Source organism: Petromyzon marinus (genome assembly GCF_048934315.1).
Source record: "Petromyzon marinus isolate PM22_M1 ecotype Great Lakes invasive population chromosome 80 unlocalized genomic scaffold, UKy_Petmar_22M1.pri1.0 chr80_unloc.1, whole genome shotgun sequence".
NCBI lineage: Eukaryota > Metazoa > Chordata > Hyperoartia > Petromyzontiformes > Petromyzontidae > Petromyzon > Petromyzon marinus.
Window position 1 is genome coordinate 425,483 of NW_027422629.1, and position 24,566 is coordinate 450,048.

At 57.3% G+C, this 24,566-nt stretch overlaps 1 protein-coding gene across 1 annotated transcript in view; it reads right to left on the reverse strand.

The window, feature by feature from the left end:
- NDUFS3 (NADH:ubiquinone oxidoreductase core subunit S3) overlaps positions 1 to 24,566 on the reverse strand; it is a 43,894-nt gene that overhangs the window by 16,224 nt on the left and 3,104 nt on the right. The window contains exons 3-6 of the mRNA XM_032981410.2: positions 18,185 to 18,282; positions 14,967 to 15,116; positions 10,086 to 10,211; positions 5,288 to 5,407 (exon numbers count right to left, since the gene is read on the reverse strand). Of these exons, the coding sequence (XP_032837301.1) occupies positions 5,288 to 5,407; positions 10,086 to 10,211; positions 14,967 to 15,116; positions 18,185 to 18,282 (494 nt within the window). The remainder of the gene's footprint in view (positions 1 to 5,287; positions 5,408 to 10,085; positions 10,212 to 14,966; positions 15,117 to 18,184; positions 18,283 to 24,566) is intronic.

A 24,566-nucleotide genomic window follows, 5' to 3' on the forward strand; every position in this document is an offset into this window, starting at 1 on the left:
GAGTCAGTGAGTGAGTGAGTCCGTGAGTGAGCGAGTGAGTGAGTGAGTCCGTGAGTGAGCGAGTGAGTCAGTGAGTGAGTCAGTGAGTGAGTGAGTGAGTGTGTGAGTCAGTGAGTGAGTGAATGAGTGAGTCCGTGAGTCAGCGAGAGAGTCAGTGAGTGAGTGAGTGTGTGAGTCAGTGAGTAAGTGAGTGAGTGAGTGAGTCAGTGAGTCAGTGAGTGAGTGAGCGAGTCAGTCAGTGAGTCAGTGAGTGAGTCAGCGAGTGAGTGAGCGAGTCAGTCAGTGAGTCAGTGAGTGAGTCAGTGAGTGAGTGAGTGTGTGAGTCAGCGAGTGAGTGAGTGAGTGAGCGAGTGAGTTCGTGAGTCAGCGAGAGAGTGAGTCAGTGAGTGAGTGTGTGAGTCAGTGAGTGAGTGAGTGTGTGAGTCAGCGAGAGATGAGTGAGTCAGCGAGAGGGTGAGTGAGTCAGCGAGCGAGTCAGTCAGCGAGTGAGTCAGCGAGAGAGTGAGTAAGTGAGTGAGTCAGCGAGAGAGTGAGTCAGTGAGTGAGTGAGTGAGTCAGCGAGTGAGTCAGTGAGTGAGTGAGCGAGTCAGTGAGTGAGTCAGCGAGAGAGTGAGTCAGCGAGTGAGTGAGTGAGTGAGCGAGTGAGTGAGTGAGTGAGTCAGTGAGTGAGTCAGCGAGTGAGTGAGTCCGTGAGCGAGTGAGTGAGTGAGTGAGTCAGTGAGTGAGTGAGTGAGTCAGTGAGTGTGTGAGTCAGCGAGTGAGTGAGTCAGTGAGTGAGTCAGTGAGTGAGTGAGTCAGTGAGCGAGTGAGTGAGTGAGTGAGTCAGTGAGTGAGTCAGCGAGTGAGTGAGTCCGTGAGCGAGTGAGTGAGTGAGTGAGTCAGCGAGAGCGTGAGTGAGCGAGTGAGTGAGTCAGCGAGTGAGTGAGTGAGCGAGTCAGCGAGAGAGTGAGTGAGTCAGTGAGTGAGTGTGTGAGTCAATGAGTGAGTGAGTGAGTCAGTGAGTGAGTCAGCGAGTGAGTGAGTGAGTCAGCGAGTGAGTCAGTGAGTGAGTGAGCGAGTCAGTGAGTGAGTCAGCGAGAGAGTGAGTCAGCGAGTGAGTGAGTGAGTGAGCGAGTGAGTGAGTGAGTGAGTCAGTGAGTGAGTCAGCGAGTGAGTGAGTCCGTGAGCGAGTGAGTGAGTGAGTGAGTCAGTGAGTGAGTGAGTGAGTCAGTGAGTGTGTGAGTCAGCGAGTGAGTGAGTCAGTGAGTGAGTCAGTGAGTGAGTGAGTCAGTGAGCGAGTGAGTGAGTGAGTGAGTCAGTGAGTGAGTCAGCGAGTGAGTGAGTCCGTGAGCGAGTGAGTGAGTGAGTGAGTCAGCGAGAGCGTGAGTGAGCGAGTGAGTGAGTCAGCGAGTGAGTGAGTGAGCGAGTCAGCGAGAGAGTGAGTGAGTCAGTGAGTGAGTGTGTGAGTCAGTGAGTGAGTGAGTGAGTCAGTGAGTGAGTCAGCGAGTGAGTGAGTGAGTCAGCGAGTGAGTCAGCGAGAGAGTGAGTGAGTCAGTGAGTGAGCGAGTGAGTCAGTGAGTGAGTCAGTGAGTGAGTGAGTGAGTGTGTGAGTCAGTGAGTGAGTGAATGAGTGAGTCCGTGAGTCAGCGAGAGAGTCAGTGAGTGAGTGAGTGTGTGAGTCAGTGAGCAAGTGAGTGAGTGAGTGAGTCAGTGAGTCAGTGAGTGAGTGAGCGAGTCAGTCAGTGAGTCAGTGAGTGAGTCAGCGAGTGAGTGAGCGAGTCAGTCAGTGAGTCAGTGAGTGAGTCAGTGAGTGAGTGAGTGTGTGAGTCAGCGAGTGAGTGAGTGAGTGAGCGAGTGAGTTCGTGAGTCAGCGAGAGAGTGAGTGAGTCAGTGAGTGAGTGTGTGAGTCAGTGAGTGAGTGAGTGTGTGAGTCAGCGAGAGAGTGAGTGAGTCAGCGAGAGGGTGAGTGAGTCAGCGAGCGAGTCAGTCAGCGAGTGAGTCAGCGAGAGAGTGAGTAAGTGAGTGAGTCAGCGAGAGAGTGAGTCAGTGAGTGAGTGAGTCAGCGAGTGAGTCAGTGAGTGAGTGAGCGAGTCAGTGAGTGAGTCAGCGAGAGAGTGAGTCAGCGAGTGAGTGAGTGAGTGAGTGAGCGAGTGAGTGAGTGAGTGAGTCAGTGAGTGAGTGAGTGAGTCAGTGAGTGTGTGAGTCAGCGAGTGAGTGAGTCAGTGAGTGAGTCAGTGAGTGAGTGAGTCAGTGAGCGAGTGAGTGAGTGAGTGAGTCAGTGAGTGAGTCAGCGAGTGAGTGAGTCCGTGAGCGAGTGAGTGAGTGAGTGAGTCAGCGAGAGCGTGAGTGAGCGAGTGAGTGAGTCAGCGAGTGAGTGAGTGAGCGAGTCAGCGAGAGAGTGAGTGAGTCAGTGAGTGAGTGTGTGAGTCAGTGAGTGAGTGAGTGAGTCAGTGAGTGAGTCAGCGAGTGAGTGAGTGAGTCAGCGAGTGAGTCAGCGAGAGAGTGAGTGAGTCAGTGAGTGAGTCAGTGAGTGAGTCAGTGAGTGAGTGGGTGAGTGAGTCAGTGAGTGAGTCAGTGAGTCAGTGAGGGAGTGAGTGAGTGGGTGAGTGAGTGGGTGGGTGAGTGTGAGGGTGAGTGAGTGTGAGAGTGAGTGAGTCAGTGAGTGAGTGAGTCAGTGAGTGTGTGAGTGAGTGAGTCAGCGAGAGAGTGAATGAGTGGGTGAGTGAGTGGGTGAGTGAGTGAGTGAGTCAGTAAGTGAGTCCGTGAGTGGGTGAGTGAGTCAGTGAGTGAGTCAGTGAGTGAGTGTGTGAGTCAGCGAGTGAGTGAGCGAGTGAGTGAGTCCGTGAGTCAGCGAGAGAGTGAGTGAGTCAGTGAGTGAGTGTGTGAGTCAGTGAGTGAGTGAGTGTGTGAGTCAGCGAGAGAGTGAGTCAGCGAGAGAACGAGTGAGTCAGCGAGCGAGTCAGTCAGCGAGTGAGTCAGCGAGAGAGTGAGTGAGTCAGTGAGTGAGTGAGTCAGCGAGTGAGTCAGCGAGAGAGTGAGTGAGTCAGTGAGTGAGTGAGTCAGCGAGCGAGTCAGTCAGCGAGTGAGTCAGCGAGAGAGTGAGTGAGTCAGCGAGTGAGTCAGCGAGAGAGTGAGTCAGTGAGTGAGTGAGTCAGTGAGTGAGTCAGCGAGTGAGTGAGTCAGCGAAGAGTGAGTGAGTGAGTGAGTCCGTGAGTGGGTGAGTGAGTGAGTCAGTGAGTGAGTCAGCGAGCGAGTCAGTCAGCGAGTGAGTCAGTGAGTGAGTCAGCGAGTGAGTCAGCGAGAGAGTGAGTCAGTGAGCGAGTGAGTCAGTGAGTGAGTGAGTCAGTCAGCGAGTGAGTGTGCGAGTCAGTGAGTGTGTGAGTCAGCGAGTGAGTGAGTCAGTGAGTGAGTCAGTGAGTGAGTGAGTCAGTGAGCGAGTGAGTGAGTGAGTGAGTCAGTGAGTGAGTCAGCGAGTGAGTGAGTCCGTGAGCGAGTGAGTGAGTGAGTGAGTCAGTGAGTGCGTGAGTGAGCGAGTGAGTGAGTCAGCGAGTGAGTGAGTGAGCGAGTCAGCGAGAGAGTGAGTGAGTCAGTGAGTGAGTGTGTGAGTCAGTGAGTGAGTGAGTGAGTCAGTGAGTGAGTCAGCGAGTGAGTGAGTGAGTCAGCGAGTGAGTCAGCGAGAGAGTGAGTGAGTCAGTGAGTGAGTCAGTGAGTGAGTGAGTGAGTCCGTGAGTCAGTGAGTGAGTGAGCGAGTCAGTGAGTGAGTCAGCGAGAGAGTGAGTGAGCGAGTGAGTGAGTCAGCGAGTGAGTGAGTGAGCGAGTCAGCGAGAGAGTGAGTCAGTGAGCGAGTGAGTCAGTGAGTGAGCGAGTCAGTCAGTGAGTGAGTCAGCGAGTGAGTGAGTGAGTGAGTCAGTGAGTGAGTGAGTGAGCGAGTCCGTGAGTGGGTGAGTGAGTGAGTCAGTCAGCGAGTGAGTGAGTGAGTCAGTGAGTGAGTGAGTCAGCGAGAGAGTGAGTGAGTGAGTCAGTGAGTGAGTGAGTGAGCGAGTCCGTGAGTGGGTGAGTGAGTGAGTCAGTCAGTGAGCGAGTGAGTGAGTCAGCGAGAGAGTCAGTCAGCGAGTGAGTCAGTGAGTGAGTGAGTCAGCGAGTGAGTGAGTCAGTGAGTGAGTGAGTCAGTCAGCGAGTGAGTCAGTGAGTGAGTGAGTCCGTGAGCGAGTCAGCGAGAGAGTCAGTGAGTGAGCGAGTGAGTGAGTCAGCGAGTGAGTGAGTGAGTCAGTGAGTGAGTCAGTGAGTGAGTGAGTGAGTGTGTGAGTCAGTGAGTGAGTGAGTGAGTCAGTGAGTGAGCGAGTGAGTGAGTCAGCGAGAGAGTCAGTCAGCGAGTGAGTCAGTGAGTGAGTGAGTCAGCGAGTGAGTGAGTCAGTGAGTGAGTGAGTCAGTCAGCGAGTGAGTCAGTGAGTGAGTGAGTCCGTGAGCGAGTCAGCGAGAGAGTCAGTGAGTGAGCGAGTGAGTGAGTCAGCGAGTGAGTGAGTGAGTCAGTGAGTGAGTCAGTGAGTGAGTGAGTGAGTGTGTGAGTCAGTGAGTGAGTGAGTGAGTCAGTGAGTGAGCGAGTGAGTGAGTCAGCGAGAGAGTCAGTCAGCGAGTGAGTCAGTGAGTGAGTGAGTCAGCGAGTGAGTGAGTCAGTGAGTGAGTGAGTCAGTCAGCGAGTGAGTCAGTGAGTGAGTGAGTCCGTGAGCGAGTCAGCGAGAGAGTCAGTGAGTGAGCGAGTGAGTGAGTCAGCGAGTGAGTGAGTGAGTCAGTGAGTGAGTCAGTGAGTGAGTGAGTGAGTGTGTGAGTCAGTGAGTGAGTGAGTGAGTCAGTGAGTGAGCGAGTGAGTGAGTCAGCGAGTGAGTCAGTGAGTCAGTGAGTGAGTGTGTGAGTCAGTGAGTGAGTGAGTGAGTCAGTGAGTGAGTGTGTGAGTCAGTGAGTGAGTGAGTGAGTCAGTGAGTGAGCGAGTGAGTGAGTCAGCGAGAGAGTGAGTCAGTCAGCGAGTGAGTGAGTGAGTCAGTGAGTGAGTGAGTCAGTCAGTGAGTGAGTGAGTCAGCGAGTGAGTGAGTGAGTGAGTCAGTGAGTGAGCGAGTGAGTGAGTGAGTCAGTCAGTCAGTCAGTGAGTGAGTGAGTCAGTCAGCGAGTGAGTGAGTCAGTGAGTCAGTCAGTGAGTGAGTGAGTCAGTCAGCGAGTGAGTGAGTGAGTCAGTGAGTGAGTCAGCGAGGGAGTGAGTCAGTGAGTGAGTGAGTCAGCGAGTGAGTCAGCGAGTGAGTCAGCCCGGGTGTCTCACCTCCACGAACCCTGACAGTGGGAAGTCCTTGCGGAAGGGGTGTCCTTGGAATCCGTAGTCGGTGAGGATGCGACGGAGATCCGGGTGGGCGGCAAAGAACACACCAAACATATCCCACACCTGCACACACGCACAGGGTGAGCGTGGGGGGTGAGGTGAGAGAGGGTGAGCTGGTGAGCTGGTGAGTTGGTGAGCTGGTGAGCTGGTGAACTGGTGAGTTGGTGAGCTGGTGAGTTGGTGAACTGGTGAGTTGGTGAGCTGGTGAGCTGGTGAGGTGAGCGCGGGGGGTGAGGTGAGAGAGGGTGAGCTGGTGAGTTGGTGAGCTGGTGAGCTGGTGAGCTGGTGAGGTGGTGAACTGGTGAGTCGGTGAGTCGGTGAGCTGGTGAATCGGTGAGTTGGTGAGTCGGTGAGCTGGTGAGTCGGAGAGTAGGTGAGCTGGTGAATAAGTGAGTTGGTGAGCAGGTGAGTTGGTGAGTAGGTGAGCTGATGAACTGGTGAGTTGATGAGATTGTAAGTTGGTGAGCTGGTGAGCTGGTGAGTAGGTGAGCTGGTGAGTTGGTGAGCTGGTGAGCTGGTGAGTCGGTGAGCCGGTGAGTTGGTGAGCTGGTGAGTCGGTGAGCCGGTGAGTAGGTGAGTTGGTGAGCTGGTGAGCTGGTGAGTAGGTAAGCTGGTGAGCTGGTGAGTTGGTGAGCTGGTGAGTAGGTGAGTTGGTGAGCTGGTGAGTAGGTAAGCTGGTGAGTTGGTGAGCTGGTGAGCTGGTGAGTAGGTAAGCTGGTGAGTCGGTGAGTAGGTGAGTTGATGAGGTGCTGAGCTGGTGAGTTGGTGAGTCGGTGAGTAGGTGAGCTGGTGAGTTGGTGAGCTGGTGAGTTGGTAAGTTGGTGAGCTGGTGAATAGGTGAGCTGGTGAGCTGGTGAGTTGGAGAGTAGGTGAGCTGGTGAATAAGTGAGTTGGTGAGCTGGTGAGGTGAGCTGGTGAGTTGATGAGGTGGTGAGCTGGTGAGTCGGTGAGCTGGTGAGTCGGTGAGCTGGTGAGTCGGTGAGCTGGTGAGTTGATGAGATGGTGAGTAGGTGAGCTGGTGAGCTGGTGAGTTGGTCAGTAGGTGAGCTGGTGAGTCGGTGAGCTGGTGAGGTGAGCTGGTGAGTTGATGAGGTGGTGAGCTGGTGAGTCGGTGAGCTGGTGAGTCGGTGAGCTGGTGAGCTGGTGAGTTGGTGAGCTGGTGAGCAGGTGAGTTGGTGAGCTGGTGAGTCGGTGAGCTGGTGAGCGGCATGCGGGCGAGCTGGTGAGCAGGTGAGTTGGTGAGCTGGTGAGCTGGTGAGCGGCGTGCGGGCGAGCTGGTGAGCTGGTGAGTGGCGTGCTGGTGAGTAGGTGAGCTGGTGAGCTGGTGAGCGGCGTGCAGGCGAGCTGGTGAGGTGAGCTGGTGAGCTGGTGAGCGGGTGAGCGGCCTGCGGGTGAGCTGGTGAGCTGGTGAACTGGTGAGTAGGTGAGCTGGTGAGCTGGTGAGCTGGTGAGTAGGTGAGCTGGTGAGCTGGCGTGCGGGTGAGCTGGTGAGCTGGTGAGCTGGTGAGTAGGTGAGCTGGTGAGTAGGTGAGCTGGTGAGCTGGTCAGCTGGTGAGTCGGTGAGCTGGTGAGTAGGTGAGCTGGTGAGCTGGTGAGTAGGTGAGTAGGTGAGCTGGTGAGCTGGTGAGCAGGTGAGTAGGTGAGCTGGTGAGCTGGTGAGTAGGTGAGTAGGTGAGCTGGTGAGCTGGTGAATAGGTGAGCTGGTGAGTTGGAGAGTAGGTGAGCTGGTGAATAAGTGAGTTGGTGAGCTGGTGAGGTGAGCTGGTGAGTTGATGAGGTGGTGAGCTGGTGAGTCGGTGAGCTGGTGAGTCGGTGAGCTGGTGAGTCGGTGAGCTGGTGAGTTGATGAGATGGTGAGTAGGTGAGCTGGTGAGCTGGTGAGTTGGTCAGTAGGTGAGCTGGTGAGTCGGTGAGCTGGTGAGGTGAGCTGGTGAGTTGATGAGGTGGTGAGCTGGTGAGTCGGTGAGCTGGTGAGTCGGTGAGCTGGTGAGCTGGTGAGTTGGTGAGCTGGTGAGCAGGTGAGTTGGTGAGCTGGTGAGCGGCATGCGGGCGAGCTGGTGAGCAGGTGAGTTGGTGAGCTGGTGAGCTGGTGAGCGGCGTGCGGGCGAGCTGGTGAGCTGGTGAGTGGCGTGCTGGTGAGCTGGTGAGTAGGTGAGCTGGTGAGTAGGTGAGCTGGTGAGCTGGTGAGCGGCGTGCAGGCGAGCTGGTGAGGTGAGCTGGTGAGCTGGTGAGCTGGTGAGCGGGTGAGCGGCGTGCGGGTGAGCTGGTGAGCTGGTGAACTGGTGAGTAGGTGAGCTGGTGAGCTGGTTAGCTGGTGAGTAGGTGAGCTGGTGAGCTGGCGTGCGGGTGAGCTGGTGAGCTGGTGAGCTGGTGAGTAGGTGAGCTGGTGAGTAGGTGAGCTGGTGAGCTGGTGAGTAGGTGAGTAGGTGAGCTGGTGAGCTGGTGAGTAGGTGAGTAGGTGAGCTGGTGAGCTGGTCAGCTGGTGAGTCGGTGAGCTGGTGAGTAGGTGAGCTGGTGAGCTGGTGAGTAGGTGAGTAGGTGAGCTGGTGAGTAGGTGAGTAGGTGAGCTGGTGAGCTGGTGAGCAGGTGAGTAGGTGAGCTGGTGAGCTGGTGAGTAGGTGAGTAGGTGAGCTGGTGAGCTGGTGAGTAGGTGAGTAGGTGAGCTGGTGAGCAGGTGAGTAGGTGAGCTGGTGAGCTGGTGAGTAGGTGAGTAGGTGAGCTGGTGAGCTGGTGAGTAGGTGAGTAGGTGAGCTGGTGAGCTGGTGAGTAGGTGAGTAGGTGAGCTGGTGAGCTGGTGAGTAGGTGAGTAGGTGAGCTGGTGAGTAGGTGAGTAGGTGAGCTGGTGAGCTGGTGAGTAGGTGAGCTGGTGAGTAGGTGAGCGGCGTGCGGGTGAGCTGGTGAGCTGGTGAGCAGGTGAGCTGGTGAGTAGGTGAGTAGGTGAGCGGCGTGCAGGCGAGCTGGTGAGTAGGTGAGCTGGTGAGCTGGTGAGCTGGTGAGTAGGTGAGCGGCGTGCGGGCGAGCTGGTGAGCTGGTGAGTTGATGAGCTGGTGAGTAGGTGAGCGGCGAGCTGGTGAGCTGGTGAGCGGCGTGCGGGTGAGCTGGTGAGTAGGTGAGCTGGTGAGCTGGCGAGCTGGTGAGCTGGTGAGCTGGCGAGCTGGTGAGCTGGTGAGTGGCGTGCGGGTGAGCTGGTGAGTAGGTGAGCTGGTGAGTAGGTGAGCTGGTGAGCTGGTGAGTGGCGTGTGGGTGAGCTGGTGAGCTGGTGAGTAGGTGAGCGGCGTGCAGGCGAGCTGGTGAGCTGATGAGTTGGTGAGTCGGTGAGCTGGCGAGCTGGCGAGCTGGCGAGCTGGTGAGCTGGTGAGCTGGTGAGCAGGTGAGTTGGTGAGCTGGTGAGCGGCGTGCGGGCGAGCTGGTGAGCTGGTGAGCGGCGTGCAGGTGAGCAGGTGAGCTGGTGAGCTGGTGAGCGGCGTGCAGGTGAGCTGGTGAGCTGGTGAGCGGCGTGCGGGCGAGCTGGTGAGCTGGTGAGCTGGTGAGCGGCGTGCTGGTGAGCTGGTGAGCGGCGTGCGGGCGAGCTGGTGAGTCGGTGAGCTGGTGAGCTGGTGAGTTGGTGAGCTGGTGAGCAGGTGAGTTGGTGAGCTGGTGAGTCGGTGAGCTGGTGAGCGGCATGCGGGCGAGCTGGTGAGCAGGTGAGTTGGTGAGCTGGTGAGCTGGTGAGCGGCGTGCGGGCGAGCTGGTGAGCTGGTGAGCTGGTGAGCGGCGTGCGGGCGAGCTGGTGAGCTGGTGAGCTGGTGAGCTGGTGAGCGGCGTGCTGGTGAGCTGGTGAGCTGGTGAGCGGCGTGCGGGCGAGCTCACCTCCCTCTCGTACCAGGTGAGTAGGTGAGCTGGTGAGCTGGTGAGCTGGTGAGCTGGTGAGTTGGTGAGCTGGTGAGCTGGTGAGCTGGTGAGCTGGTGAGCTGGCGAGCTGGTGAGCTGGTGAGCTGGTGAGCTGGTGAGCTGGTGAGTTGGTGAGCTGGTGAGTAGGTGAGCTGGTGAGCTGGCGAGCTGGTGAGCTGGTGAGCTGGCGTGCGGGCGAGCTGGTGAGCTGGTGAGTAGGTGAGCTGGTGAGCTGGTGAGCTGGTGAGCTGGTGAGTTGGTGAGCTGGCGTGCGGGTGAGCTGGTGAGCTGGTGAGCGGCGTGCGGGTGAGTAGGTGAGCTGGTGAGCGGCGTGCGGGCGAGCTGGTGAGCTGGTGAGCTGGCGAGCTGGTGAGCTGGTGAGCTGGTGAGCTGGCGAGCTGGTGAGTAGGTGAGCTGGTGAGCGGCGAGCTGGTGAGCTGGTGAGCTGGCGAGCGGGTGAGCTGGTGAGCTGGTGAGCTGGTGAGCTGGTGAGCTGGTGAGCGGCGTGCGGGCGAGCTGGTGAGCTGGTGAGCGGCGTGCGGGCGAGCTCACCTCCCTCTCGTACCAGGTGAGTAGGTGAGCTGGTGAGCTGGTGAGCTGGTGAGTTGGTGAGCTGGTGAGCTGGTGAGCTGGTCAGCTGGTGAGCTGGTGAGCTGGTGAGCTGGCGAGCTGGTGAGCTGGTGAGTTGGTGAGCTAGTGAGCTGGTGAGCTGGTGAGCTGGTGAGCTGGTGAGCTGGTGAGCGGCGTGCGGGCGAGCTGGTGAGCTGGTGAGCTGGTGAGCTGGTGAGCTGGTGAGTAAGCGAGCTGGTGAGCTGGTGAGCTGGTGAGCTGGCGAGCTGGTGAGCTGGTGAGCGGCGTGCGGGCGAGCTCACCTCCCTCTCGTACCAGTCGGCTGCCTTGTGCACGCCACAGAGTGAGTCGAGCGGCGTCAGCTCGTCGCAGTACGTCTTCACCCGCAGTCTGGCGTTGAAACGCACTGACAGCAGGTTGTACACCACCTGGTGGGCGGGGTCACACCGTCGTCACGTGGGGTGGGCGGGGTCACACCGTCGTCACGTGGGGTGGGTGTGGTCACGTGGGGTGTGTGGTCACGTGGTGTGTGTGTGTGTGGTGGGTGTGTGGTCACGTGGGGTGTGTGTGTGGGCACGTGGTGTGTGTGTGTGGGGGTGTGTGTGTGTGTGTGGGCACGTGGGGTGTGTGTGTGTGGTCACGTGGTGTGTGTGTGTGGTCACGTGGTGTGTGTGTGTGTGGGCACGTGGTGGGTGTGTGTGGTCACGTGGTGTGTGTGTGTGTGTGTGGTCACGTGGTGTGTGTGTGTGTGTGGTCACGTGGTGTGTGTGTGTGGGCACGTGGTGTGTGTGTGTGTGTGTGTGTTCACGGGGTGTGTGTGTGTTTGTGGGGTGTGTGTGTGTGTGTGTGGGCACGTGGTGTGTGTGTGTGTGTGTGGGTGTGTGTGTGTGTGGGCACGTGGGGTGTGTGTGTGTGTGGGCACGTGGGGTGTGTGTGTGTGTTCACGGTGTGTGTGTGTGGGCACGTGGTGTGTGTGTGTGTGGTCACGTGGTGTGTGTGTGTGTGGGTGTGGGCACGTGGTGTGTGTGTGTGTGTGGGCACGTGGGGTGTGTGTGTGTGTGGTCACGTGGGGTGTGTGTGTGTGTGGGCACGTGGTGTGTGTGTGTGTGGTCACGTGGTGTGTGTGTGTGTGTGGGCACGTGGTGGGTGTGTGTGTGGGCACGTGGTGTGTGTGTGTGTGTGTGGGTACGTGGGGTGTGTGTGTGTGGTCACGTGGTGTGTGTGTGTGTGTGGGTGGGCACGTGGGGTGTGTGTGTGTGGGCACGTGGGGTGTGTGTGTGGGCACGTGGTGTGTGTGTGTGTGGGCACGTGGTGTGTGTGTGTGTGGGCACGTGAGGTGTGTGTGTGTGTGGTCACGTGGTGTGTGTGTGTGTGGTCACGTGGGGTGTGGGTGTGGTCACGTGGGGTGTGTGTGTGGTGTCACGTGGGGTGTGTGTGTGTGGTCACGTGGTGTGTGTGTGTGTGGGCACGTGGTGTGTGTGTGTGTGGTCACGTGGTGTGTGTGTGTGTGTGGGCACGTGGTGTGTGTGTGTGTGGTCACGTGGTGTGTGTGTGTGGGCACGTGGGGTGTGTGGGCACGTGGTGTGTGTGTGTGTTGGCACGTGGTGTGTGTGTGTGTGTGGTCACGTGGTGTGTGTGGGCACGTGGGGTGTGTGTGTGTGTGGTGTGTGTGTGTGGGCACGTGGGGTGTGTGTGTGTGTGTGGTCACGTGTGTGTGTGTGTGGTCACGTGGGGTGTGTGTGTGTGGGCACGTGGTGTGTGTGTGTGTGGGCACGTGGTGTGTGTGGGCACGTGGTGTGTGTGTGTGTGTGGTCACGTGGGGTGTGTGTGTGTGTGGGCACGTGGTGTGTGTGTGTGTGTGGTCACGTGGTGTGTGTGTGTGTGGTGGGTGTGTGTGTGTGTGGGCACGTGGGGTGTGTGTGTGTGTGGTCACGTGGGGTGTGTGTGTGGTCACGTGGTGTGTGTGTGTGTGGGCACGTGGGGTGTGTGTGTGGGCACGTGGGGTGTGTGTGTGTGTGTGTGTGGTCACGTGGTGTGTGTGTGTGTGTGGTCACGTGGTGTGTGTGTGTGTGGTCACGTGGTGTGTGTGTGTGTGGGCACGTGGGGTGTGTGTGTGTGTGTGGGCACGTGGGGTGTGTGTGTGTGTGTGTGGTCACGTGGTGTGTGTGTGTGGGCACGTGGGGTGTGTGTGTGTGGTGTGTGTGTGTGTGTGGGCACGTGGTGTGTGTGTGGGCACGTGGTGTGTGTGTGTGTGTGTGGGCACGTGGGGTGTGTGTGTGGTCACGTGGTGTGTGTGTGTGTGGGCACGTGGTGTGTGTGTGTGTGTGGGCACGTGGTGTGTGTGTGTGTGTATGGTCACGTGGTGTGTGTGTGTGTGGGTACGTGGGGTGTGTGTGTGTGTGTGTGTGGGCACGTGGGGTGTGTGTGTGTGTGTGGGCACGTGGGATGTGTGTGTGGGCACGTGGTGTGTGTGTGTGTGGGGTCACGTGGTGTGTGTGTGTGGGCACGTGGTGTGTGTGTGTGTGTGGTGTGTGTGTGTGTGTGTGGTCACGTGGTGTGTGTGTGTGTGTGTGGGCACGTGGTATGTGTGGGCACGTGGGGTGTGTGTGTGTGTGGTCACGTGAGGTGTGTGTGTGTGTGTGTGGGCACGTGGGGTGTGTGTGTGGGTACGTGGTGTGTGTGGTCACGGTGTGTGTGTGTGTGGTGACAGGGTGTGTGTGTGTGTTCACGGTGTGTGTGTGTGTTCACGGTGTGTGTGTGTTCACGGTGTGTTCACGGTGTGTGTGTGTTCACGGTGTGTGTGTGTGTTCACGGTGTGTGTGTGTTCACGGTGTGTTCACGGTGTGTGTGTGTTCACGGTGTGTGTGTGTGTTCACGGTGTGTGTGTGTGTTCACGGTGTGTGTGTGTTCACGGTGTGTGTGTGTGTGTTACGGTGTGTGTGTGTGTGTTCACGGTGTGTGTGTGTTCACGGGGTGTGGGTGTGTGTGTGTTCACGGTGTGTGTGTGTCTGTTCACGGTGTGTGTGTGTGTTCACGGTGTGTGTGTGTGTTCACGGTGTGTGTGTGTTCACGGTGTGTTTACGGTGTGTGTGTGTGTTCACGGTGTGTGTGTGTTCACGGTGTGTGTGTGTGTGTGTCACGGTGTGTGTGTGTTCACGGTGTGTGTGTGTGTTCACGGTGTGTGTGTGTGTTCACGGTGTGTGTGTGTGTGTTCACGGTGTGTGTGTGTGTGTGTTCACGGTGTGTGTGTGTGTGTTCATGGTGTGTGTTCACGGTGTGTGTGTTCACACGGTGTGTGTGTGTGTGTCACGGTGTGTGTGTGTTCACGGTGTGTGTGTGTGTTCACGGTGTGTGTGTGTGTTCACGGTGTGTGTGTGTTCACGGTGTGTTCACGGTGTGTGTGTGTTCACGGTGTGTGTGTGTGTGTGTTCACGGTGTGTGTGTGTTCACGGTGTGTTCACGGTGTGTGTGTGTGTTCACGGTGTGTGTGTGTTCACGGTGTGTGTGTGTTCACGGTGTGTTCACGGTGTGTGTGTGTTCACGGTGTGTGTGTGTGTTCACGGTGTGTGTGTGTGTGTGTGTGTCACGGTGTGTGTGTGTCACGGTGTGTGTGTGTGTTCACGGTGTGTGTGTGTGTGTTCACGGTGTGTGTGTGTTCACGGTGTGTGTGTGTGTTCACACGGTGTGTGTGTTCACGGTGTGTTCACTGTGTGTGTGTGTGTCACGGTGTGTGTGTGTGTTCACGGTGTGTGTGTGTTCACACGGTGTGTGTGTTCACGGTGTGTTCACGGGGTGTGTGTGTTCACGGTGTGTGTGTGTGTTCACGGTGTGTGTGTGTCACGGTGTGTGTGTGTTCACGGTGTGTGTGTGTGTTCACGGTGTGTGTGTGTGTTCACGGGGTGTGTGTGTTCACGGTGTGTGTGTGTGTGTGTCACGGTGTGTGTGTGTTCACGGTGTGTGTGTGTGTTCACGGTGTGTGTGTGTGTCACGGTGTGTGTGTGTGTTCACGGTGTGTGTGTTCACGGTGTGTTCACGGTGTGTGTGTGTGTCACGGTGTGTGTGTGTGTTCACGGTGTGTGTGTGTTCACACGGTGTGTGTGTGTGTTCACACGGTGTGTGTGTTCACGGTGTGTTCACGGGGTGTGTGTGTTCACGGTGTGTGTGTGTTCACGGTGTGTGTGTGTTCACGGTGTGTGTGTGTCACGGTGTGTGTGTGTTCACGGTGTGTGTGTGTGTTCACACGGTGTGTGTGTTCACACGGTGTGTGTGTTCACGGTGTGTGTTCACGGTGTGTGTGTGTGTTCACGGTGTGTGTGTGTGTCACGGTGTGTGTGTGTTCACGGTGTGTGTGTGTTCACGGTGTGTGTGTGTGTTCACGGGGTGTGTGTGTGTGTTCACACGGTGTGTGTGTTCACGGTGTGTTCATGGTGTGTGTGTGTTCACGGTGTGTTCACGGTGTGTGTGTTCACGGTGTGTTCATGGTGTGTGTGTGTTCACGGTGTGTTCATGGTGTGTGTGTGTTCACGGTGTGTTCACGGTGTGTGTGTGTTCACGGTGTGTTCACGGTGTGTGTGTTCACGGTGTGTGCGTGTTCACGGTGTGTGTGTGTGTTCATGGTGTGTGTGTGTGTGTGTGTTCACACGGTGTGTGTGTGTGTGTTCACGGTGTGATCACCTCAAAGCGGTGTGTGTGTGTTCACGGTGTGTGTGTGTTCACACGGTGTGTGTGTGTGTGTGTGTTCACGGTGTGATCACCTCAAAGCGGTGTGTGTGTGTTCACGGTGTGTGTGTGTTCACACGGTGTGTGTGTGTGTGTGTTCACGGTGTATGTGTTCACACGGTGTGTGTGTGTGTGTTCACGGTGTGTGTCACGGTGTGTGTGTGTGTCACGGTGTGTGTGTGTTCACGGTGTGTGTGTGTTCACGGTGTGTGTGTGTTCACTGTGTGTGTGTGTGTGTCACGGTGTGTGTCACGGTGTGTGTGTGTTCACGGTGTGTGTGTGTGTGTGTTCATGGTGTGTGTTCACGGTGTGTGTCTCGGTGTGTGTGTGTTCACGGTGTGTGTCTCGGTGTGTGTGTGTTCACGGTGTGTGTGTGTGTGTGTGTTCATGGTGTGTGTTCACGGTGTGTGTCACGGTGTGTGTGTGTGTCACGGTGTGTGTGTGTGTGTTCACGGTGTGATCACCTCAAAGCGGTGTGTGCGTGTGGGCACATCGATCCCGGTGAGATCCGTGAGGTTGGTGAATTGGGCGTTGGTGTGGTCGTTGAGAAAGCTGATGACAGGCACAACTCCCTCGGGGTGGATCAGCAGTTCCAGCTCGTTCTGACTCGTCACCTGCAGCAGCAGCAGCAGCATCAGCAGCATCATCATCAGCATCAGCAGCATCATCATCATCAGCAGCAGCATCATCATCATCATCATCAGCAGCATCATCATTAGCAGCATTATCATCATCAGCTGCAGCAGCAGCATCATCAGCAGCATCATCATCATCATTACCAGCAGCAGCATCATCATCATCAGCAGCATCATCATCATCATTACCAGCAGCAGCATCATCATCATCAGCAGCATCATCATCATCAGCAGCAGCATCATCAGCAGCAGCATCATTAGCAGCATCAGCAGCAGCATCATCATCATCAGCAGCATCATCATCAGCATCATAGCCATCATCAGCAGTACCATCAGCATCATTTTCATCAGTAGCATCATCATTATCAGCAGCATCTCTGCGAGTACCTGTGAGTTCCTGAGTGCCAGTGTGAGTACCAGTGTGAGTTCCTGTGAGTACCAGTGTGAGTACCAGTGTGAGTACCAGTGTGAGTTCCTGAGTGCCAGTGTGAGTACCTGTGAGTTCCTGTGGGTAGCAGTGTGAGTACCAGTGTGAGTTCCTGTGGGTAGCAGTGTGAGTACCTGTGAGTTCCTGTGGGTAGCAGTGTGAGTACCAGTGTGAGTACCTGTGGGTAGCAGTGTGAGTACCAGTGTGAGTACCTGAGTACCAGTGTGAGTACCTGTGTGAGTTCCTGTGGGTAGCAGTGTGAGTACCAGTGTGAGTTCCTGTGTGCCAGTGTGAGTACCTGTGAGTACCTGTGAGTAGCAGCGTGAGTACCAGTGTGAGTTCCTGAGTGCCAGTGTGAGTACCTGTGTGAGTTCCTGTGGGTAGCAGTGTGAGTACCTGTGAGTTCCTGAGTGCCAGTGTGAGTACCAGTGTGAGTACCTGTGAGTTCCTGTGGGTAGCAGTGTGAGTTTCTGTGAGTTCCTGAGTGCCAGTGTGAGTACCTGTGAGTACCTGTGAGTAGCAGTGTGAGTACCTGTGAGTTCCTGAGTACCAGTGTGAGTACCTGAGTACCAGTGTGAGTACCTGTGAGTACCTGTGAGTACCAGTGTGAGTACCTGAGTACCAGTGTGAGTACCTGTGAGTAGCAGTGTGAGTAGCAGTGTGAGTACCTGAGTAGCAGTGTGAGTACCTGTGGGTAGCAGTGTGAGTACCAGTGTGAGTTCCTGAGTAGCAGTGTGAGTACCTGTGAGTTCCTGTGGGTAGCAGTGTGAGTACCTGTGTGAGTACCTGAGTACCAGTGTGAGTACCTGTGAGTACCTGTGAGTAGCAGTGTGAGTACCAGTGTGAGTACCTGAGTAGCAGTGTGAGTACCTGTGAGTTCCTGAGTGCCAGTGTGAGTACCTGTGAGTTTCTGTGAGTACCAGTGTGAGTACCAGTGTGAGTTCCTGAGTGCCAGTGCGAGTACCAGTGTGAGTTCCTGTGAGTATCAGAATGAGTTCCTGAGTACCTGTGAGTACCTTTGCGAGTATGTACCCGTAGCTGTGAGTAGCAGCGTGAGTACCAGTGTGAGTACCTGAGTACCAGTGTGAGTACCTGTGAGTAGCAGTGTGAGTCCCTGAGTACCTGTGAGTAGCAGTGTGAGTACCAGTGTGAGTACCTGAGTACCAGTGTGAGTACCTGTGAGTAGCAGCGTGAGTACCAGTGTGAGTACCTGTGAGTAGCAGTGTGAGTAGCAGTGTGAGTCCCTGAGTACCTGTGAGTACCAGTGTGAGTACGTACCTGTAGCTGTGAGTAGAAGTGTGAGTACCAGTGTGAGTACCTGAGTACCAGTGTGAGTACCTGTGAGTACCAGTGTGAGTACCTGTGAGTAGCAGTGTGAGTAGCAGTGTGAGTCCCTGAGTACCTGTGAGTACCAGTGTGAGTACGTACCTGTAGCTGTGAGTAGCAGCGTGAGTACCAGTGTGAGTACCTGTGAGTAGCAGTGTGAGTAGCAGTGTGAGTACCTGAGTAGCAGTGTGAGTACCTGTGAGTAGCAGTGTACCAGTGTGAGTACCTGAGTAGCAGTGTGAGTCCCTGAGTACCTGTGAGTACCAGTGCGAGTACGTAGCTGTGAGTACCTGTGAATCCCTGAGTACCAGTATGAGTCCCTGAGTACCTATGTGAGTCCCTGAGTAGGTGTGAGTCCCAGTGTGAGTACCTGAGTAGGTGTACCAGTGTGAGTACCTGTGAGTACCTGTGTCAGTCCCTGAGTAGGAGTGAGTACCAGTGTGAGTACCTGTGAGTACCTGTGTCAGTCCCTGAGTAGGTGTGAGTACCTGTGTCAGTCCCTGAGTAGGAGTGAGTACCAGTGTGAGTACCAGTGTGAGTACCTGTGAGTACCTGTGTCAGTCCCTGGGTAGATGTGAGTACCAGTGTGAGTCCCTGTGTCAGTCCCTGAGTAGGAGTACCAGTGTGAGTACCTGTGAGTACCTGTGTAAGTCCCTGAGTAGGTGTGAGTACCAGTGTGAGTACCTGTGTCAGTCCCTGAGTAGGTGTACCAGTGTGAGTACCTCTGAGTACCTGTGTGAGTGTGAGTACCTGTGTGAGTGTGAGTACCTGTGGGTACCAGTGTGAATACCAGTGTGAGTACCAGTGTGAGTACCTGTGTGAGTGTGAGTACCTGTGCCTGCTGCACGTACTTGGGCAGGATCTCCGCCACTTACTCCCTGAGTACCTGTGTGAGTGTGAGTACCTGTGTGAGTACCTGTGTGTGAGTACCTGTGAGTACCTGTGTGAGTGTGAGTACCTGTGCCTGCTGCACGTACTTGGGCAGGATCTCTGCCACGTACTCCCTGAGTACCTGTGAGTACCTGTGAGTACCTGTGTGAGTGTGAGTACCTGTGAGTACCAGTGTGAGTACCAGCGTGAGTACCTGTGCCTGCTGCACGTACTTGGGCAGGATCTCTGCCACGTACTCCCTGAGTACCAGTGTGAGTACCTGCGTGAGTGTGAGTACTTGTGAGTACCTGTGTGAGTGTGAGTACCTGTGTGAGTACCAGCGTGAGTACTTGTGAGTACCTGCGTGAGTGTGAGTACCTGTGAGTACCTGTGTGAGTACCAGTGTGAGTACCAGCGTGAGTACCTGTGCCTGCTGCACGTACTTGGGCAGGATCTCTGCCACGTACTCTCCGAAGGTCGCCAGCTTGGTCCGCTCCCCAACATCCACAGGGCGCACAGTAGCTGTGAAGACAGCATGGCTAGAGTAGCTGTAGTAGTGGGGGGGTGAGTGGGGGGGTGAGTGGGGGGGTGAGTGGGGGGGTGAGTGGGGGGGTGAGTGGGGGGGTGGGTGAGTGGGTGAGTGGGTGAGTGAGTGAGTGGGTGAGTGTGTGGGTGAGTGAGTGGGTGAGTGAGTGGGTGAGTGAGTGGGTGAGTGTGTGGGTGAGTGAGTGGGTGAGTGAGTGGGTGAGTGTGTAGGTGAGTGAGTGAGTGGGTGAGTGTGTGGGTGAGTGTGTGGGTGAGTGAGTGGGTGAGTGAGTGGGTGAGTGTGTAGGTGAGTGAGTGAGTGGGTGAGTGAGTGGGTGAGTGGGGGGTGAGTGGGGGTGAGCGAAGGTCGCCAGCTTGGTCCGCTCCCCAACATCCACAGGGCGCACAGTAGCTGTGAAGACAGCATGGCTAGAGTAGCTGTAGTAGTGGGGGGTGAGTGGGGGGGTGAGTGGGGGGGTGGGTGGGGGGGTGAGTGGGGGGGTGAGTGGGGGGGTGGGTGAGTGGGTGAGTGGGTGAGTGAGTGAGTGGGTGAGTGTGTGGGTGAGTGAGTGGGTGAGTGAGTGGGTGAGTGAGTGGGTGAGTGTGTGGGTGAGTGAGTGGGTGAGTGAGTGGGTGAGTGTGTAGGTGAGTGAGTGAGTGGGTGAGTGTGTGGGTGAGTGTGTGGGTGAGTGAGTGGGTGAGTGAGTGGGTGAGTGTGTAGGTGAGTGAGTGAGTGGGTGAGTGAGTGGGTGAGTGGGGGGTGAGTGGGGGTGAGCGAAGGTCGCCAGCTTGGTCCGCTCCCCAACATCCACAGGGCGCACAGTAGCTGTGAAGACAGCATGGCTAGAGTAGCTGTAGTAGTGGGGGGGGGGGGTGGGGGGGTGAGTGGGGGGGTGAGTGGGGGGGTGAGTGGGTGAGTGGGGGGGTGAGTGGGGGGGTGGGTGGGTGAGTGAGTGGGTGAGTGAGTGGGTGAGTGAGAGAGTGGGTGAGTGAGAGAGTGGGTGAGTGGGTGAGTGAGTGAGTGGGTGAGTGGGTGAGTGAGTGGGTGAGTGAGTGGGTGAGTGGGTGAGTGAGAGAGTGGGTGAGTGGGTGAGTGAGTGAGTGGGTGAGTGAGTGAGTGGGTGAGTGGGTGAGTGAGTGGGTGTGTGAGTGAGTGGGTGAGTGGGTGAGTGAGTGGGTGAGTGAGTGGGTGAGTGGGTGAGTGAGAGAGTGGGTGAGTGGGTGAGTGAGTGAGTGGGTGAGTGGGTGAGTGTGTGAGTGAGTGGGTGAGTGAGTGGGTGAGTGGGTGAGTGATGGGTGAGTGAGTGGGTGAGTGGGTGAGTGAGTGGGTGAGTGGGTGAGTGGGTGAGTGAGTGGGTGAGTGAGTGGGTGAGTGGGTGAGTGATGGGTGAGTGAGTGGGTGAGTGGGTGAGTGAGTGGGTGAGTGAGTGGGTGAGTGAGAGAGTGGGTGTGTGAGTGGGTGAGTGAGTGGGTGAGTGAATGGGTGAGTGAGTGGGGGTGAGCGAAGGTCGCCAGCTTGGTCCGCTCCCCAACATCCACAGGGCGCACAGTAGCTGTGAAGACAGCATGGCTAGAGTAGCTGTAGTAGTGGGGGGGTGAGTGGGGGGGTGAGTGGGGGGGTGGGTGGGGGGGTGAGTGGTGAGTGAGTGAGTGAGTGGGGGGGTGAGTGGGGGGGTGAGTGGGGGGGTGAGTGGGGGGGTGAGTGGGGGGGTGAGTGGGGGGGTGAGTGAGTGAGTGGGTGAGTGAGTGGGTGAGTGGGTGAGTGAGTGTGTGGGTGAGTGGGTGAGTGAGTGGGTGTGTGAGTGAGTGGGTGAGTGGGTGAGTGTGTGAGTGTGTGGGTGAGTGAGTGGGTGAGTGGGTGTGTGAGTGGGTGAGTGAGTGGGTGAGTGAGTGGGTGAGTGTGTGAGTGAGTGAGTGGGTGAGTGAGTGGGTGAGTGGGTGGGTGAGTGAGTGGGTGAGTGAGTGGGTGTGTGAGTGAGTGGGTGAGTGAGTGAGCGAGTGGGTGAGTGGATGAGTGAGTGGGTGAGTGTGTGGGTGAGTGAGTGGGTGAGTGAGTGGGTGAGTGAGGGGGTGAGTGGGTGAGCGAGTGAGTGGGTGAGTGAGTGGGTGGGTGAGTGAGTGGGTGTGTGAGTGAGTGGGTGAGTGAGTGGGTGAGTGGGTGAGTGAGTGAGTGGGGTGTGTGAGTGAGTGGGTGAGCGAGTGGGTGAGTGGGGGGTGAGTGGGTGTGAGCGAAGGTCGCCAGCTTCGTCCGCTCCCCAACATCCACAGGGCGCACAGTAGCTGTGAAGAGAGCATGGCTAGAGTAGCTGTAGTAGTGGGGGGGTGAGTGGGGGGTGAGTGGGGGGGTGAGTGGGGGGGTGAGTGGGGGGTGAGTGGGGGGGTGGGTGAGTGGGTGAGTGAGTGGGTGAGTGAGTGAGCGAGTGAGTGGGTGAGTGGGTGAGTGAGTGGGTGAGTGTGTGGGTGAGTGAGTGGGTGAGTGAGTGGGTGAGTGGGTGAGTGAGTGGGTGAGTGAGTGGGTGAGTGGGTGAGTGATGGGTGAGTGAGTGGGTGAGTGGGTGAGTGATGGGTGAGTGAGTGGGTGAGTGGGTGAGTGAGAGAGTGGGGTGAGTGGGTGAGTGAGTGAGTGGGTGAGTGGGAGAGTGTGTGAGTGAGTGGGTGAGTGAGTGGGTGAGTGGGTGAGTGATGGGTGAGTGAGTGGGTGAGTGGGTGAGTGAGTGGGTGAGTGAGTGGGTGAGTGGGTGAGTGAGAGAGTGGGTGAGTGGGTGAGTGAGTGAGTGGGTGAGTGGGTGAGTGTGTGAGTGAGTGGGTGAGTGAGTGGGTGAGTGGGTGAGTGATGGGTGAGTGAGTGGGTGAGTGAGTGGGTGAGTGGGTGAGTGAGTAGGTGGGTGAGTGAGTGAGTGGGTGAGTGGGTGAGTGATGGGTGAGTGAGTGGGTGAGTGGGTGAGTGAGTGGGTGAGTGAGTGGGTGAGTGAGAGAGTGGGTGAGTGGGTGAGTGAGTAGGTGGGTGAGTGAGTGAGTGGGTGAGGGGTGAGCGAAGGCTCGCCAGCTTCGTCCGCTCCCCAACATCCACAGGGCGCACAGTAGCTGTGGAGAGAGCATGGCTAGAGTTGCTGTAGTAGTGGGGGGGTGAGTGGGGGGGTGAGTGGGGGGGTGGGTGGGGGGGTGAGTGGGGGGGTGAGTGGGGGGGTGGGTGGGGGGGTGAGTGGGGGGGTGAGTGGGGGGGTGAGTGGGGGGGTGAGTGGGGGGGTGGGTGAGTGGGTGAGTGAGTGAGTGGGTGAGTGGGTGAGTGGGTGAGTGGGTGAGTGAGTGGGTGTGTGAGTGGGTGAGTGAGTGTGTGGGTGAGTGGGTGAGTGGGTGAGTGAGTGGGTGTGTGAGTGAGTGGGTGAGTGAGTGTGTGGGTGAGTGAGTGGGTGAGTGGGTGTGTGAGTGGGTGAGTGAGTGGGTGAGTGAGTGGGTGAGTGTGTGAGTGAGTGAGTGGGTGAGTGAGTGGGTGAGTGGGTGGGTGAGTGAGTGGGTGAGTGAGTGTGTGGGTGAGTGAGTGGGTGAGTGGGTGTGTGAGTGGGTGAGTGAGTGGGTGAGTGAGTGGGTGAGTGTGTGAGTGAGTGAGTGGGTGAGTGAGTGGGTGAGTGGGTGGGTGAGTGAGTGGGTGAGTGAGTGGGTGTGTGAGTGAGTGGGTGAGTGAGCGAGCGAGTGGGTGAGTGGATGAGTGAGTGGGTGAGTGAGTGGGTGAGTGGGTGTGTGAGTGAGTGGGTGAGTGAGTGAGCGAGTGGGTGAGTGGATGAGTGAGTGGGTGGTGAGTGTGGGTGAGTGAGTGGGTGAGTGAGTGGGTGAGTGAGTGGGTGAGTGTGTGGGTGAGTGAGTGGGTGAGTGAGTGGGTGAGTGTGTAGGTGAGTGAGTGAGTGGGTGAGTGTGTGGGTGAGTGTGTGGGTGAGTGAGTGGTGAGTGAGTGGGTGAGTGTGTAGGTGAGTGAGTGAGTGGGTGGAGTGAGTGGGTGAGTGGGTGAGTGAGTGGGTGTGTGAGTGAGTGGGTGAGTGGGTGAGTGAGTGGGTGAGTGGGTGAGTGGGTGAGTGAGTGGGTGAGTGAGTGGGTGAGTGGGTGAGTGAGAGAGTGGGTGAGTGGGTGAGTGAGTGAGTGGGTGAGTGGGTGAGTGTGTGAGTGAGTGGGTGAGTGAGTGGGTGAGTGGGTGAGTGATGGGTGAGTGAGTGGGTGAGTGGGTGAGTGAGTGGGTGAGTGGGTAAGTGAGTGGGTGAGTGAGTGGGTGAGTGGGTGAGTGATGGGTGAGTGAGTGGGTGAGTGGGTGAGTGAGTGGGTGAGTGAGTGGGTGAGTGAGAGAGTGGGTGAGTGGGTGAGTGAGTGAGTGGGTGAGTGGGTGAGTGGGTGAGTGGGTGAGTGGGTGAGTGGGTGAGTGGGTGAGTGGGTGAGTGAGTGGGTGAGTGAGTGGGTGAGTGGGTGAGTGAGAGAGTGGGTGAGTGGGGAGTGAGTGAGTGGGTGAGTGGGTGTGTGTGAGTGAGTGGGGGTGAGTGGGGTGAGTGGGTGATTGGGTGAGTGAGTGGGTGAGTGGGTGAGTGAGTGGGTGAGTGGGTGAGTGGGTAAGTGAGTGGGTGAGTGAGTGGGTGAGTGGGTGAGTGATGGGTGAGTGAGTGGGTGAGTGGGTGAGTGAGTGGGTGAGTGAGTGGGTGAGTGAGAGAGTGGGTGAGTGGGTGAGTGAGTGAGTGGTGTGAGTGGGTGAGTGGGTGAGTGGGTGAGTGGGTGAGTGAGTGGGTGAGTGGGTGAGTGGGTGAGTGAGTGGGTGAGTGAGTGGGTGAGTGGGTGAGTGAGAGAGTGGGTGAGTGGGTGAGTGAGTGAGTGGGTGAGTGGGTGAGTGTGTGAGTGAGTGGGTGAGTGAGTGGGTGAGTGGGTGAGTGATGGGTGAGTGAGTGGGTGAGTGAGTGGGTGAGTGGGTGAGTGGGTAAGTGAGTGGGTGAGTGAGTGGGTGAGTGGGTGAGTGATGGGTGAGTGAGTGGGTGAGTGGGTGAGTGAGTGGGTGAGTGAGTGGGTGAGTGAGAGAGTGGGTGAGTGGGTGAGTGAGTAGGTGGGTGAGTGAGTGAGTGTGTGAGGGGTGAGCAAGGTCGCCAGCTTCGTCCGCTCCCCAACATCCACAGGGCGCACAGTAGCTGTGGAGAGAGCATGGCTAGAGTTGCTGTAGTAGTGGGGGGGTGAGTGGGGGGGTGAGTGGGGGGGTGGGTGGGGGGGTGAGTGGGGGGGTGAGTGGGGGGGTGAGTGGGGGGGTGAGTGGGTGAGTGAGTGTGTGAGTGAGTGGGTGAGTGAGTGGGTGAGTGAGTGGGGGGTGGGTGAGTGGGTGAGTGTGTGAGTGAGTGAGTGGGTGAGTGAGTGGGTGAGTGGGTGGGTGAGTGAGTGGGTGAGTGAGTGGGTGGGTGAGTGGGTGAGTGAGTGGGTGAGTGAGTGAGTGGGTGAGTGGGTGAGTGAATGGGTGAGAGAGTGGGTGAGTGTGTAGGTGAGTGAGTGAGTGGGTGAGTGTGTGGGTGAGTGTGTGGGTGAGTGAGTGGGTGAGTGAGTGGGTGAGTGGGTGAGTGGGTGAGTGAGTGGGTGAGTGGGGGGTGAGTGAGTGGGTGAGTGTGTGGGTGAGTGTGTAGGTGAGTGAGTGGGTGAGTGTGTAGGTGAGTGAGTGAGTGGGTGAGTGAGTGGGTGAGTGGGGGGTGAGTGAGTGGGTGAGTGTGTAGGTGAGTGAGTGGGTGAGTGTGTGGGTGAGTGAGTGAGTGGGTGAGTGAGTGGGTGAGTGAGTGAGTGGGTGAGTGAGTGGGTGAGTGGGTGAGTGGGTGAGTGGGTGAGTGAGTGGGTGTGTGAGTGGGTGAGTGAGTGTGTGGGTGAGTGGGTGAGTGGGTGAGTGAGTGGGTGTGTGAGTGAGTGGGTGAGTGAGTGTGTGGGTGAGTGAGTGGGTGAGTGGGTGTGTGAGTGGGTGAGTGAGTGGGTGAGTGAGTGGGTGAGTGTGTGAGTGAGTGAGTGGGTGAGTGAGTGGGTGAGTGTGTGGGTGAGTGAGTGGGTGAGTGAGTGGGTGAGTGAGTGGGTGAGTGTGTGGGTGAGTGAGTGGGTGAGTGAGTGGGTGAGTGTGTAGGTGAGTGAGTGAGTGGGTGAGTGTGTGGGTGAGTGTGTGGGTGAGTGAGTGGGTGAGTGAGTGGGTGAGTGTGTAGGTGAGTGAGTGAGTGGGTGAGTGAGTGGGTGAGTGGGTGAGTGGGGGGTGAGTGGGGGTGAGCGAAGGTCGCCAGCTTGGTCCGCTCCTCAAC